Source organism: Protomyctophum parallelum, assembly GCF_964188405.1.
Source record: "Protomyctophum parallelum genome assembly, chromosome: 5".
Classification (NCBI taxonomy): Eukaryota; Metazoa; Chordata; class Actinopteri; order Myctophiformes; family Myctophidae; genus Protomyctophum; species Protomyctophum parallelum.
Genome location: NC_139702.1, coordinates 8,256,686 through 8,277,919, shown reverse-complemented (window position 1 = coordinate 8,277,919; position 21,234 = coordinate 8,256,686). Strand labels below are relative to the sequence as shown.

The window sequence follows — 21,234 nt, the reverse complement described above, 5'->3', positions numbered from 1 at the left end:
GTTCTCTTGATCCCCACGGTATTCCATTGCCATGCATCTTGCATCTCTTTCAGGAGCCCCTTTGGACCCAGTGAGTGAGAAGCTGACCACAGCTTCTTTGTGGCCTGTTTGATAACCATAGTGTGAGACTGAATGTATCAACGCATAGAACCACCTCTTCAGCTCGGGCCCAGCTCTTCATTTACCATATTATTGCTGAAGGAGAAAACGGCAAATACAAGCACAGTTTCAACACAACTGAAATGTTTAAATGATTTATTCACATGACTTGTCTTAGACTGAAGACAGAAGTACTTACAGCACACAATAAATAATAAAAGCAATAAGGTGCTCTCCACAAATTCAGCCCAGATTGTAAAATGATCAGCAATAGTAAGTTTACTCTTTATATAAATGACTGTTGTTTAACATAACATATAAATCTACTACAACTGACCGTTGCTCACTGAAAAGAACATTTTAATGTACAACTCAAATGATGGTTGTGGGCGCATTGAAGGCTCCCACCTTTATGATGTCAACTAAACATTTTCTTTATTTTAGTGAAGAAGCCATCCTCCTGTTGCTTCTCTTGATCCCCTTCGGCTCTGCTCTGCCCTGTGGCACTGCTGCCCCCACCTGGACACAAACACACAATTCAATTCAATTCAAAGGGCTTTATTGGCATGAGAAAACATACGTTTACATTGCCAAAGCAGAAAGAACAGTACAACAATACAGCAATACAATCAAAACAAAAACAAAAATTATGTACTTTGTCAGATTCTTCAATAGATCAACTTCTATGTTCAAGATCACTCGATGCAGGTATAGTGCAGGCATATACACAATGATTAGTCTTTACGGTGGTTGTGTTCCATTTGATATCCTTCTCCTATCACAGCAACTCACACACACTGCATGAGCAATAGACTACCAGTATTCAATACTGAGACAGTCACACTGCTGCCCCCACCTGGACACAAACACACACTGCATGAGCAATAGACTACCAGTATTCAATACTGTCACACGAGGCCATCAACACGGTGGAATAACACAGACTGGCAATTCCGTACATACAGTACATTACTAGAAAACGCGTACATATTACACTACTACTGTTTAGATCGCAATGGAGACGTGGCTTTCACCCCATTAACTCAGTTGGGGAAATGCACTCCCCACAACATTATTTACGGTTCTGTGCCTATCGGGTTCGCCACAGCAACGCGCTCGCTTGGCGATGGCTCTCGTTGCTCATGTTCGCTTGAGGCGGCGCCCCTCCTTCGCAGTCTATGGGGAGGATTTCAGTGTAATATGCACGGATTTCTGGGTTTTCTATTAGTGTATGTAAGGAATTGCCAATCCGTGTTAGTGTTAGGGTGAGATTGGGTTGGTCACACACTTAGCCTGGCCCCAGATCAGTGAGTGGACTGCAGACTGAAGCTTCATGCTTCAAGACGATAATCAGGCTAGTGCACAGTGCACATGTGGGGGTTTTTTTGGAATTTGTCCAGTGTAGACCTTTTAAAAAGGTCTCTCAATCATATCGCACAAGACAAAAATTAACCCTGGTGTCCCCATTTTGTTTTTTTCTTTTCTTTTTAAAGATTTCAAAATATTTTATAGTGAAAATAGCTTAAGTGCAAGCTCACAATGCGTCACCATGCAATGCCTTGTGAGCTTGTAGATTGTCTATTTTCACAATTTGTTGTACGGTATCATGTACAGGTATATAGGGCTAATTGGAGATCGGCACATCACATTGTTATTCACTGGAAGGGAAAACAATGTGATTATGGTGTACAGCTGAGAGATCAGAATGCCAGCGTGTGACACAGAGAATATTTGAGTCTCTCGCAATGTTCAAATTCTTCCGTCATACAGTCTGGAGCACGGAAGCTCTGATCATGAGTAAGTGATAAAGCGGAAGTGAAGCCTCCTCCCCACTTCAGTTTCGTCTTTACAGTCACAAAAATGTATCCTAATATAAATAAATATAAATATAAAAAAAAACACTTATAAGAATTTATAGCTTGTTGCTTGGCAGAAATTGAAATAAAATATAAATATATTTTCGTGAACGGAAATGCCAGCTTCCTTACTCAGATTTCGGGAGGTGTAGTTCCAGTTCTCAGTATATACAGTAGTAGCATTCAGAGATTGTGGAATAGTTGTCTGACTACATGATACTAAAGGTGTGTATAATGACAGAAAGAGGGACGCATGTGGTCTGACCTGCACGAACAACGACTCCGTTGACAGTACCCTGAACATCGGTCTCCTCCTCGGCGTAGCTCAGGAGCTGCGAGCGCTGTCGCTGGGTCAACTTCCTGAAGCAGAACCACAAGAGCAGACCAGGAAATGGTACAATTTTTAACCTTTATTTTTATAAAGTATATTTATTGGTTTTTAAAGACAAACAGACATTACACAACAAGAACATAATAACAAACTGAAAAACAGCTCAGGCACAACACTATTATAAATAAAAAAGATTGAATATACACAGACATGACAAGGACAATGACCCATAATGACAAGTGACTTTCGAATTTTCATAGACTCCCAATCAGGGAATACATCCATACAGTACATTGATACATATATTAAAAAGGCAGACAACAGTTATCATAGGCACCAAATCATTACAAGAGCAGACCCATGCATGCTCCACTCAAAGGCGGCAACCGCCACCCCTCCAGGCGGCAGGGCCACCGCCCCAAGAAGCGGCCCCGACGCAACGCATCGAGACCCCTGCCCGGGCTTTTTAACCATTTTAAGTGAGAGTAAGTCATCCTAATGGTTATAAGCCGATATCAGCATAAACAAGATATGCTGAGGCTGAGCTACCACCATTAATATCACTGTGTTAATGTGATAATGACTTTGCACCTCAATTTTCCATAATAAAGCTAAAAACTGCACAAATGTGCTGAGGTCAGCACATTTGGTAATATTTGGGCAAGTGGCTATGGCTGAATGTATTTTATTATTCACTTATTTTATTGAACAAAACTTGAAACTCTCTTCGTCTTAGGTTAACCAGACATTTGTATCTGCATAAATACCTCTAAAAATCATTTACATTTTAAACATCTCATGAAAACATTAAGCCCTATATACTGTACTTCATTGTATGACAAATGATCTACAGTAAATCTATAAGCTCACAAGAAAAGACAGCTATTCTTTGAAAAACTGTCACCTAGAACAACATGCCCAAAAATAGGACCGCCAGGGTTGAAATGAAAGAGATGAACCCATTCTGACCGGGCACCCATTTTGGTGTCAGCATCACGTCATGCTTTAGCTATTGAAAAATAGCAGATCTACAAGCTCATATCGCGCCACCGAGTGGCGCGATACGAGCTTGTAGGTCTGCTATTTTTTGAAAAATCGAAGAACGACTGACATTTTTAGAATCTGATCTCAGGTCAGAATGGGTTCATCAGGACCAGTGTGTGTCCGGCGGAAACCTCGTATGAATCTGATCTCAGGTCAGAATGGGTTAAGTGTGCACATGTCTTACTTGGGTACTCTGATCTTGATGTGAACAAAGTGTTCACCATAGCTGTAACTGTTCATCTTTCGAATGCCTTTCCCCTGCAGCCGGATGACCTGGTCAGCTTGGCATCCTGCAGGGATCTGGGGAGAGAGACAAAACAGAACCACGCCTGAAAAACACAGTAACACAACGTTCAAGGTGTTGCTGTCACAGTCTGCAAATGAGCATTGTGTCTATGACATAATATATTTATTGTCTAACATCAGTTGCATGTCCATCTGTAAACATCAAGCAGAGACTAAAGGAAGCTGCATTGCAAAGGGAAACAATATGGATGTAAGATTAACTGTGTGTCTGACAGGCATAGCTAATGTTTAGACCACAGCTGGGATGTAGATATTACTATATCATACACAGAGGCTGATCAACAGTAAGCAACGCAAATATTTCACTATAGATACAATAGCATAACAGAGACAGACATGCAGGCACATGGCCAGATAGAGTATTTACTGTAGATTAATACTTTAACCACTTTCAACCTGTTACAAAAATGTTATGTTGCTATATGCTGTACATAGTAACAATATCCCCAAGAAATATTTATTCAAACAAATTACAAAAATGTTGTTGCTATATGCTGTACATACGAACAAGAACCCCTTTTGGTAAAAACACCAAAAGGGGTTCCCGTCCTGGCTGACTGCCTGAACACTTGCATTACTAACTCACTGCTATGGTGATGGTTTCATGGAGGCCCTGTGCCCTGGCTGTGCCCCCCAGAATGGCCTGGGCCACTACTAACTCACTGCTATGTTGATGGTTTCATGGAGGCCCTGGGCCCTGGCTGTGCCCCCCAGAATGGCCTGGGCCACTACTAACTCACTGCTATGTTGATGGTTTCATGGAGGCCCTGGGCCCTGGCTGTGCCCCCCAGAATGGCCTGGGCCACTACTAACTCACTGCTATGTTGATGGTTTCATGGAGGCCCTGGGCCCTGGCTGTGCCCCCCCAGAATGGCCTGGGCCACTACTAACTCACTGCTATGGTGATGGTTTCATGGAGGCCCTGTGTCCTGGCTGTGCCCCCCCAGAATGGCCTGGGCCACTACTAACTCACTGCTATGGTGATGGTTTCATGGAGGCCCTGGGCCCTGGCTGTGCCCCCCCAGAATGGCCTGGGCCACTACTAACTCACTGCTATGGTGATGGTTTCATGGAGGCCCTGGGCCCTGGCTGTGCCCCCCCAGAATGGCCTGGGCCACTACTAACTCACTGCTATGTTGATGGTTTCATGGAGGCCCTGGGTCCTGGCTGTGCCCCCCAGAATGGCCTGTGCCACTACTAACTCACTGCTATGTTGATGGTTTCATGGAGGCCCTGGGCCCTGGCTGTGCCCCCCCAGAATGGCCTGGGCCACTACTAACTCACTGCTATGTTGATGGTTTCATGGAGGCCCTGGGCCCTGGCTGTGCCCCCCAGAATGGCCTGGGCCACGGAGATGAGCACGTCAGAGTGGATGTCAAAGCCGCTCCGCCTGAACACTGGGCTCCTCTGGACCTGTCCAAGGACGGAACACAAGCAAACAGGGGCAATTCAGGAATGGGTCATTTGCTCAAATACCTCCTAAACAAAGCATCGTAAAAGAGGGACGAGTAGCAATTTCTCTTTCATTTTTTACATTTTTAATCCAGCGCTAACTCACCCGGAATGTGATGAGGATTTCTTTCTTCCCTACGGACATACGGACAGTCTGACCATCTTCAACTCCTGTAAAATGATATCAAATACAATCTCATTACATCAAACGATTGAATATTTAACACACAACACAGAATAAACTCTTATAGACGGGTAAGCATACGTGAGCACACACACGCACACACACACACCCCAACATACCGGCAGGTACAGGCACAGCGACGGTCTGCCTTTGCTTATATTGGCCTGAACCTCGGCACAACACGCAGGGTGTGATTATGATGGAGCCCCTCCCACCACAGCGTCGACATGGGGAGCGCATCGTAAAGGGACCCGTCTGGATTGACTCCTACAAGACATTAGATTGATTGATCATTAAAACAATTATTCAGATACGTTCTGTAATGTTTTAATGATTTTGGGGAAATGTCAAAAGACTCAAAACATAATGTTCAATCTAAAAAATAAAGCAATTAACGGACGTTCTATAGTAATATAATACTCTGGATGATAAAAAAAAGTCGGTGTAAATGTGGGCATAATGAATAAATCCATTGTTTGTTAATTACAACAGAATAACATACTGTACAATATTAGATAAATGTGAAAGTCAACAGAGATGCATTTTTTAACCGTTTCAAAAGTCTCTTCCGCCGGCTTTCTGAAATTAAATATCACCTGTACACCAGGTTAATTTTCCATCAGCTACAAGTGAAAATAAATGTTTGTTCTGCTTTTGGGAGAGACTCAGCCTTCGTCCGCTATTGTCAGATCCTTGTACAATGTATGAATCAGGCTTAACATCACTTGAACCCTGGCATCCCTATTCAGTGAAATATGCTCTCAATGTGTGTCACGTTGCATGTGTTGAGGGCTTGTAGAATTTCTGAGAATAAATTTGGTGTAGAGAGAAATACTAGAAAACCTATTAAAGAGGACACTGGTTAACTAAGTACGGTAAGTATACATATACGATGTACTGTTAAGTGGTTAACTCACCGTGCCAGTGCCGTTACAGTAGTTACAATGTGACACCTTGGTGCCCGGCTCACTGCCCTTCCCTTCACACCGAGGACAGGCGTCCTCCAGGTTCACCGTCATCTCTTTGGACACACCCTTCGCTGCTTGGGAAAAGGTCAGCTCCATCACAAACTAAGAGAAGAAAAGGAGGTAGGAGTGAGAATGGACATGGTTGGATAAGATGGTCGACAATGAATGCATCTATTCATTCTTACCAAGTTATACTCAACTGACTGTTTTGGGAAAGTGTATTAGACAGTATGATAACAAAAAAACCATGCCTGTTCTGACCTCGGGCCTTTGTTCAAACATGCTGCTGAAGTCTCCGAAGCCCCGGCCTGCGGTGAACTCTCCAAAGATCTTTCTGAAGAGTTCCTCCGGGTCTACGTTGGGGCCTCCGGCCCTGTAGTACTGCTGCTGCTGGCCGGCCCCAGGGCCACGGCTGGGGTCGAAGCCTGCTGCGCCGTACGTGTCGTACTGCTTCCTCTTTAGTTCATCGCTCAGTACCTGAATATGTACATCAGTGGTGGAAAAGGTATTCACATTTTGTCTTTCCTTTTTTTTTGTATAATAGTCCGGAATTCAAAAATGTATAATATTAACCCATTCTGACCAGAGATCAGATTCATACGAGGTTTCCACTGGACACACAATGGTCTGATTAACCCATTCTGACCTGAGATCAGATTCTAAAAATGTCAGTCGTTCTTCGATTATTCAAAAATAGCAGACCTACAAGCTCGTATCGCGCCACTCGGTGGCGCGATATGAGCTTGTAGATCTGCTATTTTTCAATAGCTAAAGCATAACATGATGCTAACACCAAAATGGGTGCCCGTTCAGAATGGGATAATATTAATTGTAGTGGAGTAATTAGGAAATACTGAAGTAAAGTAAAAGTACAGTACAGGTACATCTAATTAGTTACTTTCCAACACAGTAAGTACATCGTAATGGTTCAGAAACATTGTTTACTTGTGACCGATTCACAGGAGCACACAAGATACTGTAACTGTAAGTTCTGAGGGACCTTCCATGATTTGAGTCCATACATGTGGAGGTTATTGTGCTTGCCACGGTATGGAATGTCTAAAGCTGAAAAGAGAAGTTCTGTCTGAACTTTAAAATTTATCAAATCAAACTAGTACTGTATTAGTCAAGAAACATTGATCTTACAAAATGTGTTTTCGCAAACACAGTTTCCACACAAGTATAGATACATTTCTGTCAAAATGCCAATATTCATTGTTTTCAGTTCTGAAATGCTGGGTAATGATTACTCTGAGGAATAACATCCACCCAGGAGGATCATGTACCAGATCCATGATCATTTAAATTGATCTGTAAGAAAGACATGTTCTTGACAGTGTTGTGTATGGCGCTGTGCACCTCATATGCTTCCGCTAGCGTGGCAAACTTCTCTTTGGCTCCAGGGTCATCCGGGTTAGTGTCAGGGTGGTACTTCTTTGCCAGCTGCAGATGGTCAATAAAAAAATAAAAATAATAATAACATCGGTATTACACAGTGATACATACTGTTTCAGCAGTGGGGGAAAAACTTTCTTTATGCTTATTTTAACAATTTGAACAAGTCAATAGCATCCCTATTCTGTGGTGAACATTCGACGAAAATAGCAAGTCTACAATTATCACAACACAATGCATTGAGAGCTTTGATTTGCTATTTTTGTTGAAGAAATTTGTTCCGGAGATTCTGGACTAGGGAAAAAAAGACCTACTGTAGGGGGACCCCAGTCACCAAAGGTTTATGGTTTAAGTGGTTAAATTGTTTCATACGATGGTGTCACTACAGGAGCAGATCTACAAGATCACAAGCAGCTTGCCATGCGAAGCCTAAATCTGGCTTTCATCAATTTGTTTTCCGACAGGACCAAGACAAATCAACAAGATACTGAAAAGCACTCTCCACCTCCAAATAATGTTAGTTTTTGGTTGACGCAGTCAGCAAATACACATCACTTGATCTGTTGTTTGCATCTTCTGGTCTCCTATTGTACCATTAGATCTCTCTCTCTCTGCAGTGTTCCATTATTGGTGCTTGCTGTCGAGTGTCGAGAGATAAATTTTTAATATTTAGGCACTACTTTAATGTCCTTGAATAACTGTGACTCTGACCTGGTAGTAGGCCTTCTTAATCTCCTTCTGTGATGCGGCGCGCTGAACCCCCAAGACTTCATAGAAGTCCTGGTTGCTTGCCATGGCACTGCTGCTGGTGTGGAGGGAACGACCGTTGATGACATGTTGATATCTCCCTGCAGGACAGGTGAATATATAACAGTGATGAAATGTCGATATGTCCCTGCCGGACAGGTGAATTTATAACAGTGATGACATGTTGATATCTCCCTGCAGGACAGGTGAATATATAACAGTGATGAAATGTCGATATGTCCCTGCCGGACAGGTTAATTTATAACAGTGATGACATGTTGATATCTCCCTGCCAGACAGGTGAATTTATAACAGTGATGACATCACATGTCGATATCTCCCTGCAGGACAGGTGAATTTATAACGGTGATGACATGTTGATATCTCCCAGGGGACAGGTGAATCTATAACATATCGTTTGAATTTCACTTTAAAGCCCAAACCACACCAAAGGGTCGGGTCTGGAGTTGGACAAAACTTTTTTTTTTTAGGTAGACCACACCAATGCAACTCAATAGGTTGCATTGGAGTGGTTTACCTTAAAAAACGACTTGTCCCAACCCGACCCCTGGTGTGGTTTGGGCTTTAAAAGACAAAGGGCAGCGCCAGTTTCATCCCATGCCTTTGGGCTCCTTAATAAACATAATCCCTCTCATCTGGAAGAGCTGGTGCCAACACCTCTCATGAATGAATACACACACACACACACACACACACACACACACACACACACACACACACAATACTACATGCACGAAAGCATGGGCCTGGATGATCTGGACTTGTAATACCAACAGTTTTTAAGAGGCTTGATTCAATATTTAGATATTGATGTTCATTTTAACAGACACAAACTTCCTATATAAGTTTTCTTTTTTTTAATCTACAGAGAAATTAAATTACTGAAGATATCTCCCCAGTATTTGCAGTTACATTAGGTAACTAACTACTATACAAAATACCTACGTGTAATTTGCACAGTGGCAGAACCGCAGAAGTTGTGTAAATGCATATTAAAACCATTAACACACATTTAAGCACTTGTTTGTCAATTGCATTACAGCCATAGGACTGCATGTTTCATCATACATACAGCATCAAGGCTCAAAGGCTACTGAACTTGCTGAACTTGAAGATGTTGTTGAGCTGCTTTCAAGTCAATGCCATGGTCTCATTACAAAATAATAATAATACACCACGCAGGATAAATGAATGGTAAATTGGCAATTAACCATTCAAACTGACAAACAATAATACCAGCTCGAGCTGACGTTTGTTTTTCAACTTTTAAAGGGAAGCCGCCCACCCCTCTCTCTCTCTCTCTCTCTCTCTCCTGCTCTTGTTGTCACCTGTTAATGGGTGCAATGTCACGGCATTTCTGAGCCTCCAGGAGCTATGGCTGCCCGCTGTCCGGCATGGCTGCGCCCTCAGTATCGTCGTGGCGTTGGCATCTCCGTGTCTCGCTCGGACAGACAGCAAACAAGCCCGACGGCGTGCACAAGACACTGCTGTCAGCAGCCAAAGTGCCGTCACAGAGCGGGCTGTGGAGGTCGCCATCTTTGCGTCTCTACTGACTACTAGTGTCAAAGGCTGGCGGTGGTCTGCGCATGCGCATGCTCTGACTGTGAGTTATTGAGAGAAAATGCATACAACTATTAAAATGTCACTATTAAAAAAGGCTGGGTTAGTGGGTTACTTACTTAAATACAAGCCCAAAACAGTGCTGGCACATTACATTTACAACATAAAGAAAAAGTATTAAATTGTCATAATTGAGAGAGTTGCAGTGTGAGACATCATTTCATATAGCTGCTATGATTCTGCTACTGGCATTTTCCCCTAACAATGTTTTATATTCATTTTTATTTTCCCATTTATTTTCTTCTTGAAAATGTGCCTTAATTAGGATAGGATAGAGAAACTCCAGCTAAAGATACACATGTCATTATTATGCAACAAGGCCAATGGCCAAATGTGTTAATTTGTGCACCATTCCAGTCTTGTTGGGTTTCATGCAGTTTCTCCTAGAATGACCCACCCCTCCTATTGTGTGTGTGTGTGTGTGTGTGTGTGTGTGTGTGTGTGTGTGTGTGTGTGTGTGTGTGTGTGTGTGTGTGTGTGTGTGTGTGTGTGTGTGCGTGTGCGTGTGTGTGTGTGTACATATTTTATTTTATAGAAAGTCATAAGGGAGGCATACTATGGTCCGACGGAGCATTGAATGACTAGTCGGACCAAACACATGCACCCAAGTCATACATTAAGGTGAATTTTCATTTGTATTATTAGTTCTGTCCTATATTGACAATTTACAATTTAGGCACTTTGCAGACACTCTTAAATTAATCCAGAGCAATTTACAGTAAGAAAGCCAAGAACAACATCATGCCTAATATTCCCTTCATGGACCCCCTGTACTTTTCAAACACAAGCATCTTTACCCAATAGTTACCTTAAAGGAGAATTTCAGACTAGAAGGCTTTCTTACCTTAATTATTTGTAGTTGTTACTTCCCCAGCATAGAGGTCCAGGTGTTATTTTGTGCAAAAGCGCATTATTGGCTATTTCCCCTACCATAAGCCCTCAATGAATTTAATTGAATTGAATGGGGCATTGGGTTGTTGTGCTAGCTAATTCGCTTATTTCCATCGCTCAAAAATCAGCGGCACACTTTACTACTTATTTCAATGGAAATAAGCGAATTAGCAGAAAAACCCAACCCCCGCCAGAGCTTATGTTAGGGGAAATAGCCAATAATGCACTTTTGCACAAAATAACACCTGGACCTCTTTGGTGGGGACTACAAATAAAGGTAAGAAGGCCGTCTAGCATGGAATTCTCCTTTAACTGTTTAATATTCCTTCTGTTCCATGCAGACAGTTCAAAGTCTGTAATATTTCAAATTGAATTAATTAAAATCTCAAACAAATGTTGAGTGGCTGGTCTTCATAGCTCCCCCTTTAGCCTAATGCACTTTATGTAGGTGTAGGCCTATCCATTGACACCCCACAGCCAAAGGCCTTCCTTGCATCCATGCAAATCCCCCTTTCCCTTGTTTAGTTTCAGCCAAAACTAACACGGACCAATCAGATTCAGGTTGATACTGATGCCTGAGTTTGCTGCTATATAATGCAGACACGCAACACACTTTGATTTAACTTTGAGATGACGTCTCTACCTAACACGCTGTACAGCAGACGGTACGCAATGCACAGTTTAGTCGGGAAGGGATCTTTTGGGAAAGTTCTCAAGTGTGTTGACATATACACACGGGAAATTGTGGCTATCAAGATGATGAAGATTAAGCCTAGGCAAGGTGGTTATACTGAGTATAGAGAGGTAAGTTTACAAAATGTTCAATATTATTTTCAGGATCTTCTAAATACTATATGGACACATGCAGGCCTATAAATATAATGTAGCATAGCCTATTGGATTTATTACATTCTCTATAGGGGCTATAATAATAATAACAATAATGCAATAATAATAACATGACTAATTGTCTTTAAATGGAAATCATAATTCTACCACCAGGTGGCCATGCTGATGAAAGTGCGCCGTCTGAACCGAGATAACCTTGTGCAATTCCACCACTACTTTTTGCACCAAGGACATTTCTGTCTGGTCTTTGAGATGCTTGACATGAGTCTTTTTGACTTAATGAAGATGAGAGGCTTCAAGCCATTCTCTGTGATGGAGACGAGGCCCATCATACAACAGGTAAATTCAGGACACCCGTTCTAGGTTCAATGTTTCTTTATTGTTACTGTTATAACTTGTGTATGGGTATAACAATTTTATTATTCTCATGTAGACTATCACAAGATGTAGCCTAACAATAAAGAAACCTTGAACCTTGAATTGTGACAAATCAGCGTTGTTATCTGTATTTGAATGACCATGACTGCACCACAGCATATTCATGCTTAAATCTCCAAGCAACATTTAGAGACAATTTACAATTTACAATTTAGGCATTTAGCAGACGCTCTTAATCCAGAGCGACTTACATTTAAGCAAGAACAAAGCATGGGAATACATCACATAAAAAGCATTTATCATGAAACATGCGTAAGCTAAGAAAGTAACAGTGGAATATTTATATAGTGAAACTATACATACACTATACATATAAACTATACATCTTTACTACTATGCTATATATGTGTACTATGGCGTGCTATGACTACATACAATACAATTACAGTGCTGTCTACATAACATGCTATAAGTCTGTATCAAATGCTATATAATCCAACAGAAATGCTATCTAAGGGTTTAGGGTAAGTGCTAAGGGCCATGATGGAGTCTGAAAAGGTGGGTTTTCAGGCTACGGCGGAAGATTGGGAGTGATGCTGCAGTTCTGACTGCAATGGGAAGTGCATTCCACAGTTTTGGAGCCAGAAGGGAGAAGAGTTTGGGACGTGTGGAGCGGGGGTTGAGACAAAAATAACCAGTTTAATATGATTTCACATTATTAAATATATTTATGATTCTATGAATATTTACAGCTTCTCGTGGCACTCAAAGCTCTCAAGGAGGCACATATTATCCATTGCGACATCAAACCAGAAAATGTCATGCTGGTTAATCAGAAAGAGCAACCCTTCAAGGTGAAACTCATCGACTTTGGCCTCGCCATAACTGTTTCAGAGGCTGAAAAAGCCCAAGGACTTAAAATGCAGACTCGTTATTACAGGTAAGAACCTCAACTCAACTCAAAGCAAGCAATTAATGAATACTGCATGGCAGTTCACTATAATTGTGTTAGCATACCCTATCACTGCTTATTTCAAATGTAGCCTATACAAATATAGAATATTTGTTACGCAGTTGGCAGTTTGTTTCAATGCACTGAACATAATAGCAATAATGATAGTAATAAGGATGCAGTGAGCACCACCTTGCAAGGTGTATTCTGAGCATCCTGAATTGTTCTGTGCATTGACACAATACAGTAGGCCTACTGTGCATGATGATCAGTATACAGCCATGTGAAGTCATTAATTTTTATATTTTATGATATGCATAAATCAGAAACATGTAAAACATAATCTGTTGCCTGTTCATGGATAACCTAAATGATCAAAATAAAAATGTCAAACATTTTATTTTCAATAACCAAACTAAAACTAAAGAACAACACTCATATTCCATATTGTATTATTGACCACAGAGATGGTACCATTTCTCATGGAATATTGTTTTTCTCCTATACCTTTAGATCACCAGAGGTTTTGCTGGGCCTCCCAATTTCCCATGAAATTGACACATGGTCACTGGGCTGCGTCATGGCAGCTTTGGTTATGGGGCAACATCTTTACCCGGGTCGCTGTGAATACGATGTGGTGAGCATCTTACCACAATCTTAACCCCAACCCTACGCTGTGTATACAGTATGTAATTCTGAGGCCTCCATATACAGTAGCCTACTGTACTCTTCATAAAAATAAAGATTCCATGTTAGTCTTAGATAGTGAGTTAAGATCGTTATGTTATCACTCAAGAACAATATTTTAACTCAACCTGATTTGATTCTTTCTTGTTTTCTAGATGAGATTCATTATCTTGGCACAGGGCATGCCACCGCAACACCTGTTGGATGCAGGAGTTAACACCGGAATGTTCTACAAATGGGATTATGTATGGAGATTTAAGGTAATTCTCCGAGCAAACATACACCCACCAGCCACCACCCACCACCATCATCACCACTGCTTTGGCCAAGTTTGTCAATTAAAAATGTCCCATAAATGTATCGTCATACATCTTTAATTTCTAAATCAAAATGCATCTAATAATTTATTCTAATTCTTTTTATAGACACCAAAGCAGTATTACTATGAAAGAGGTGTCAGATCTTTGGACAACAGGGGCTACAACTTCAGCTCTCTGGATGACATGATGAAGGTACATGTAGGTGCAATCTTTGTTCTAATGTAGAAGCCTGAGTGTGTTAAATCATGCATTACGCCAAGATGTTGTTTTCGCTGAGTTGTACCTATAATTAAGCCTGTTTTAAAACCCAGGTTCGCCCAGAGATGGCAGAAGACGAAGTCATGGACATGATAGTCTTCATGGTCATGATGAAGAACATGCTTCACCTGGATGCCAAGCAGAGGCTTGGGCCCAGCGAAGCATTGGAGCATCCCTTCATCTCCATGTCCCACCTAGTGGGCAATAGCTCCTAGTGAGTATGAACTATGAATCTGAATCTGGTGGAAATGCCTTCTGTTAAGCAGAGAAAGCACAATACGCTAACTGACTGACTGACTGACTGACTGACTAACTAACTGACTGACTGACTGACTCTGGTTGATTGATTGATTTATTAGGTGGTTGATGACTAATTGACCGTCATTTTTCTTCCAGTGTGATGGCATCAGTCCAGACAATGAGGGTATGCACCAGAGAGACCATGCAGTCTAGTCTTCAACGCCCTGACTGTAACAACATCACCTACAAAGGAGTACTGCTCAATCCCAACCTACACAGGCCGAAAACTGACCTAGGCCTACAAGCTCACATCAAATCGCATGCGCAACGCTTTGTTAGCCAACCAACGCTTGTGTAGACTTTTTAGGACTTAAACGGGTTTGTCCAGTCGCAAATCTATGGTCTGAACTGAATACCATTTTATTTCTTTACTTGTATTATTTTTTTATTTATTTGCAGCTGCACTGCAGTGTGCAAATATGACCTCAGGGGAACAGCTATGTTTAAAACAACAAAGGCAAGGACTAACACCATGGGGAGATGTATAACTGTGATAGGAGTGAAACTGTGGAACAAATTGGATAACGAGCTTAAATTGTCTAGGTCAATACAAACATATAAGAAATTATTTAAAGCAAAGATAATTGATACATATATAGCAGCAGAACAAACAAAATGAGAAAACGGTTGAATGGGTGCTTGGCTGTATATATTTGTAAAAAAGAAAACAAAAACAAATATGTATACATTTTCATGTATAGACATTTAGATAAGTATGGTTATATTTATTTCTATTTATAATTATATTTAAGTTTATATTTATATTCATATCTATATTATTATATATTATATTATAGTATGTAATGACAAATGTAAATCAACATCCTGTTTACTTTTGTTATATTTCCTTTTCCTTTTCTGTTTTTAGTAATATTTCTATGATATTACTCCTTTTTTTTCCCATTTGTGTTTTCATAAATTATGCTACTGTGATAATTATCACAGACTTATTATTATTATTATTTTTATTATTATTATTTGTATTATATAAAAAGGTGGCAAAATAAGCTTTATGCTTCAGCCCATACCTTTTCGGTCAGAACTAGTCACTGCGTTGACTAATTAATGTAATATAAATTAAGCAATGTAAATTGCTTAAACCTATTTTTGTTTATCTGTTTTTGTAAAAATTACCGAAATAAAGATTCAAACTCAAACTCAGTGTATGTCTAAATGTTTTGATGATGATGATGATGGTTTTGGATTTTTGTTTTGCATAAATCAGTGCTGTTGAACACCCTTTACGTCTGTGTGTTGTTTCGAAAATATTGAACAAATGGAAAGTAGTTAAAACGCTTGGGACAAAACCTCTTAACTCCATTGGACCCTCAAACTGTCTGCTAAAGCAACTAACTCCACCACCTCTCCCCCTCTCATGGAAGTTATTGACAATATATAAAGTCACACCACCAACTTTGATGAGGCAGCTTTGTTTTCCTGAAATATTTATATTTTTAATTTCCTGAAAATGTTACATTTTGGAGTTAAGTGCTTCTTCCCGACAGCAGAGATATTTAACAAAAAGGATGTTTATTGATATTCTTAAGACCACTAACTAAGATACCAAAATTACCTTCCGGTATTTTCATTTTAAACTCAAAGCTCACAGTCAGAGCTAACAGACAAGTTTCTAAATTATCTCCTGAAGTTCACTTAAAACTTCAATTACATAGGTTTCAATGGTCATAGAAATGCCCCCCCGCCCCCCCTAGGGATTTTCTGTTATCCTTTTAAATTGTAAATCTTACCTCCGTAGGCTACTAATTGCAAATTGTTAATAAAGTATTCAATCAATCAATAAAATAAAATATTTGTCAAAAAACTAATCATGCATGAGCAAGGAGCAGTTATAGTATATCTCAGCCAGCAGATGGCGCCAGAGTTTCAATTGTGAAATAGTAAAAAATACTGTAGTACGGCGTCAGGTTGGTGCCTTCAGGATAATCACATCTGTAGGCCTAAGGTAAGACTTCCAGATGTCTAAAGTAACGATGGAGACATCCTAAAATGTTCAAGAATCCTTATTTGACTGAATAAATAAATAAAATGTTGTTTGGACAGGGTATCTAGGAGAAAACATGTGTGAAGGAATTAATTGGAATATTGACTAAATTGAGGAGAAAAAAAAGGATAGAAATAATTTATCTCCCACCTAGTTCAGGTGTCGCCACAAAAGCTACAAATGTCACTGTTTATTGTAGAAACATGATTTTCTCCATCATGACATGAGTCACGTATGACCATACTCCATACTCCATATCCCAGATTCGGCACAAACAAGGGACTAAATTATTTTCGCTCCTATGCCACCAAAATGTGGAACGCCCTACCAACAGTCATTAAGACATGTGAATCCCTTGACTCCTTCAAAACCGCTCTCAAAGGGCACCTACGGATGGCTGCAATTCGAAACTGGCCTCTGTAAAATCTGAATCCCCCCCACCCCCCCCACCCCATTTTCCCTCACTGTATATTGTATCTTTTCCCTTTTTTGCTTCCCATTATGATGAATTACTGTTCTGTTCTTTAGCTACATAGAAATGTCTATTTGTATGACTCTAAATGTTTGTATGTCTTTAAATGTTTTGATGAATTGAACAATGTGGACCCTGTTGTAAACAAGTGTAATGCTTAATTGGGTCGTCCACTCACAGTTGACAGTCTTTGTATTGAGTTTGTGCTTAAAATGTACTGTAAATTCTACAAACTGTTAATAAATATTTCAATCAATCAATCAATCAATTGGCAACATTGTGGCACAATTAGGCAGATTCACGTTTTGGCATATAACTCTTGAACCGTACTTAGGTCAATACGATTCTAGACACACATTCACTGCACAAAGCTTTGGATAAAACAGCCCAGTCCGGCCCAGGCCGTGGCGTAACGGTCTGGGCACCGGACTGGTGGTAATCCAGTCGCAGTGTGCCGCGGGTTCGACTCCCGAGCCCGACACGGCCTTTACTGCATGTCATCCCCCCCATCTCTCTCCCGTTTCCTGTCAGCCTACTGTCTGTCCCTTCAAAAATCAATAAAGAGGCGTAAGCCGCAAAAAAATAAAAATCTAAAAAAAAAAAACAGCCCAGTCCTCATTGAGTTTGCAAGAAGAAATGAAGGAACATTTGATGATCTATACATGATACAATATAATGTAGGTGGATTTTCTGAACATGTTGGGAAACTCAATACATGTCGACGAGTTGTCAAAGCTGGAGAGAGGAACAACTTGAATAGATGTCAATGTGTGTTTGACCCGATGAAAGAAAGGCTCGCTCTCGCTTTGACTCCCCTCTCGTCCTCCTTGATGGCTCACTCTCATTCCCCGCCGTCACCACAGCGACCTGCAAAACAGCATCCCAGCTGTGTGTCTGAGTGGAATGCAAGAGCCTGACATTTGCCACTCACTAGTGTAAATACCAAAGTGCAAAAACAAGAATCATAAATAATCACTTTATTGCCAAGTAGAATAGATGTACGGGAACTTGATGACAACCATGCAGGAACATAATGAAACTCACATTGTGATACAATATACAATATACAGTACAGTACAGTACAGTACAGTACAGTACAGTACAGTACAGTACAGTACAGTACAGTACAGTACAGTACAGTACAGTACAGTACAGTACAGTACAGTACAGTACAGTACAGCCATGCATTGTACACATTTACCTCCTTTACAGAGCAGTGCAGGCACGCATTATTCAAGGACAAATTGACCTACTATACAATGCATTGCAAGGGGCAATTGTATTCAGCATTCTACTTGTACTGAAAGGTTCAGGTTCAGATTAAAGGTGTAGTGCCCAGCACTACATTGTAATTGTAATAATACATCGATACAGGTTTTAATGATGCAGTGAGATCAGTGCGTCCTCACTCACCATCTCGTCTCACTCATCGATACAGGTTTTAATGGTGCAGTGAGATCAGTGCGTCCTCACTCACCATCTCGTCTCACTCATCGATACAGGTTTTAATGATGCAGTGAGATCAGTGCGTCCTCACTCACCATCTCGTCTCACTCATCGATACAGGTTTTAATGATGCAGTGAGATCAGTGCGTCCTCACTCACCATCTCGTCTCACTCATCGATACAGGTTTTAATGATGCAGTGAGATCAGTGCGTCCTCACTCACCATCTCGTCTCACTCATCGATACAGGTTTTAATGATGCAGTGAGATCAGTGCGTCCTCACTCACCATCTCGTCTCACTCATCGATACAGGTTTTAATGATGCAGTGAGATCAGTGCGTCCTCACTCACCATCTCGTCTCACTCATCGATACAGGTTTTAATGATGCAGTGAGATCAGTGCGTCCTCACTCACCATCTCGTCTCACTCATCGATACAGGTTTTAATGATGCAGTGAGATCAGTGCGTCCTCACTCACCATCTCGTCTCACTCATCGATACAGGTTTTAATGATGCAGTGAGATCAGTGCGTCCTCACTCACCATCTCGTCTCACTCATCGATACACGTTTTAATGATGCAGTGAGATCAGTGCGTCCTCACTCACCATCTCGTCTCACTCATCGATACAGGTTTTAATGGTGCAGTGAGATCAGTGCGTCCTCACTCACCATCTCGTCTCACTCATCGATACAGGTTTTAATGGTGCAGTGAGATCAGTGCGTCCTCACTCACCATCTCGTCTCACTCATCGATACAGGTTTTAATGATGCAGTGAGATCAGTGCGTCCTCACTCACCATCTCGTCTCACTCATCGATACAGGTTTTAATGATGCAGTGAGATCAGTGCGTCCTCACTCACCATCTCGTCTCACTCATCGATACAGGTTTTAATGATGCAGTGAGATCAGTGCGTCCTCACTCACCATCTCGTCTCACTCATCGATACAGGTTTTAATGATGCAGTGAGATCAGTGCGTCCTCACTCACCATCTCGTCTCACTCATCGATACAGGTTTTAATGGTGCAGTGAGATCAGTGCGTCCTCACTCACCATCTCGTCTCACTCATCGATACAGGTTTTAATGATGCAGTGAGATCAGTGCGTCCTCACTCACCATCTCGTCTCACTCATCGATACAGGTTTTAATGGTGCAGTGAGATCAGTGCGTCCTCACTCACCATCTCGTCTCACTCATCGATACAGGTTTTAATGATGCAGTGAGATCAGTGCGTCCTCACTCACCATCTCGTCTCACTCATCGATACAGGTTTTAATGGTGCAGTGAGATCAGTGCGTCCTCACTCACCATCTCGTCTCACTCATCGATACAGGTTTTAATGATGCAGTGAGATCAGTGCGTCCTCACTCACCATCTCGTCTCACTCATCGATACAGGTTTTAATGGTGCAGTGAGATCAGTGCGTCCTCACTCACCATCTCGTCTCACTCATCGATACAGGTTTTAATGATGCAGTGAGATCAGTGCGTCCTCACTCACCATCTCGTCTCACTCATCGATACAGGTTTTAATGATGCAGTGAGATCAGTGCGTCCTCACTCACCATCTCGTCTCACTCATCGTCAGTTTGGTTCCAACTTAAAACTTTCAAACTCACATCCCGATTATAACCACTTTCAACCTTGCACGCGCTTGGGCTTGTTGTTGCATACACAAAAAGTAAAATAGCAGATCTACCAGCTCACAATACGTGATGGTTTCAGTATTTGAAATACCAAACCCATTACAGCCTATGTAAACTATATGCTCTCATGCCTACAGTATATACTCTCCAGTCTATCATGGAGATGTAAGGAACAAGGTCATGTCGTGTGCTTGTAATAAGTATGTTGGTGTGTGAATGATGGCAATGGATCGCCGTACATCATCTTCGCTGTCAAACACCCAGGGCAGCAATTTCATTCATACCTGAGGCTAAAAGAACCACATGCGAAAAGTTTAACACGACAGGGGTGACCCACATTGCTCTAGCGCAGCCTCAGACAAAGGATGAGGGCGTTTTGTCTCAGCTCAAACACGTGCATATCGTCGATCTCGAGCATTAGGTAGGTTACTACTACTACTCTGAAGTTGGAACTACTTTTAATCAAACCCCAAAATAATACAATACTCTACCCTTGGGGGAAGGAAATGAACTCATCCACCAGCCAATCACCCGCACAGTTTGACTGTGGTATCCTGACAGGATGCTATATCATCTGGTATTGGTATCATATGATCCTCATAAGTCATTATTTGTTGTGTAAAATAGTGACAGAATAGTGAAAGCAGCCAAAATAGTAAAAAACATTACATCACTTTCAAAAGGCTATCGTTTCCATTATGGCAACTATAAAAATGGCAAGCCATAAAGTAAATTGCATTATTGTTTTTCATGCATATTTACAGTATGCTCTGCAAGCAACTGGTCTGGTATTTCAAATCTCTTGGTATGCAAACATCCACATGAGCACATGTGGCCGCGGCATTTCATGGGCATTACAGACGAAAAACACTAAGTCCACACTAATTATCCATAATAATAATAAATGAAGGATAAGGGGTCAGGACAACGAGGCCTTTTCGTGGAGGGGTCAGAATAAAATGTGGACTTTAACTGTTTTTCGTCTGTAGTACTCAATTGTAACTCTTA

The 21,234-nt window shown here is 41.1% G+C and overlaps 1 protein-coding gene across 1 annotated transcript; it reads right to left on the bottom strand.

Moving 5' to 3' along the window:
* Nucleotides 1-325: 325 nt before the first annotated feature.
* LOC310858601 (dnaJ homolog subfamily A member 3, mitochondrial-like) lies at nt 326-9,834 on the bottom strand. Its single transcript, XM_083764782.1, has 11 exons — nt 9,732-9,834; nt 8,347-8,483; nt 7,600-7,683; nt 6,502-6,717; nt 6,190-6,342; nt 5,392-5,539; nt 5,195-5,259; nt 4,921-5,049; nt 3,515-3,630; nt 2,221-2,315; nt 326-618 (listed from the first exon to the last, which is right to left on the bottom strand). The coding sequence occupies exons 2-11, from the start codon at nt 8,428-8,430 to the stop codon at nt 518-520; spliced, it is 1,191 nt and encodes a 396-aa protein (XP_083620908.1). The 5' UTR covers nt 8,431-8,483; nt 9,732-9,834; the 3' UTR covers nt 326-517.
* Between the last annotated feature and the right edge of the window lie 11,400 nt (nt 9,835-21,234).

Excerpts from the sequence above, each read along its gene's own strand:
- LOC310858601 (XM_083764782.1), bottom strand. The coding sequence starts at position 8,430 with ATGGCAAGCAACCAGGACTTCTATGAAGTCTTGGGGGTTCAGCGCGCC. Across the intron at positions 7,684-8,346 it reads TTAAGAAGGCCTACTACCAG|CTGGCAAAGAAGTACCACCC; the intron begins GTCAGAGTCACA and ends GACCATCTGCAG. Across the intron at positions 5,050-5,194 it reads AAATCCTCATCACATTCCGG|GTCCAGAGGAGCCCAGTGTT; the intron begins GTGAGTTAGCGC and ends GTCCTTGGACAG.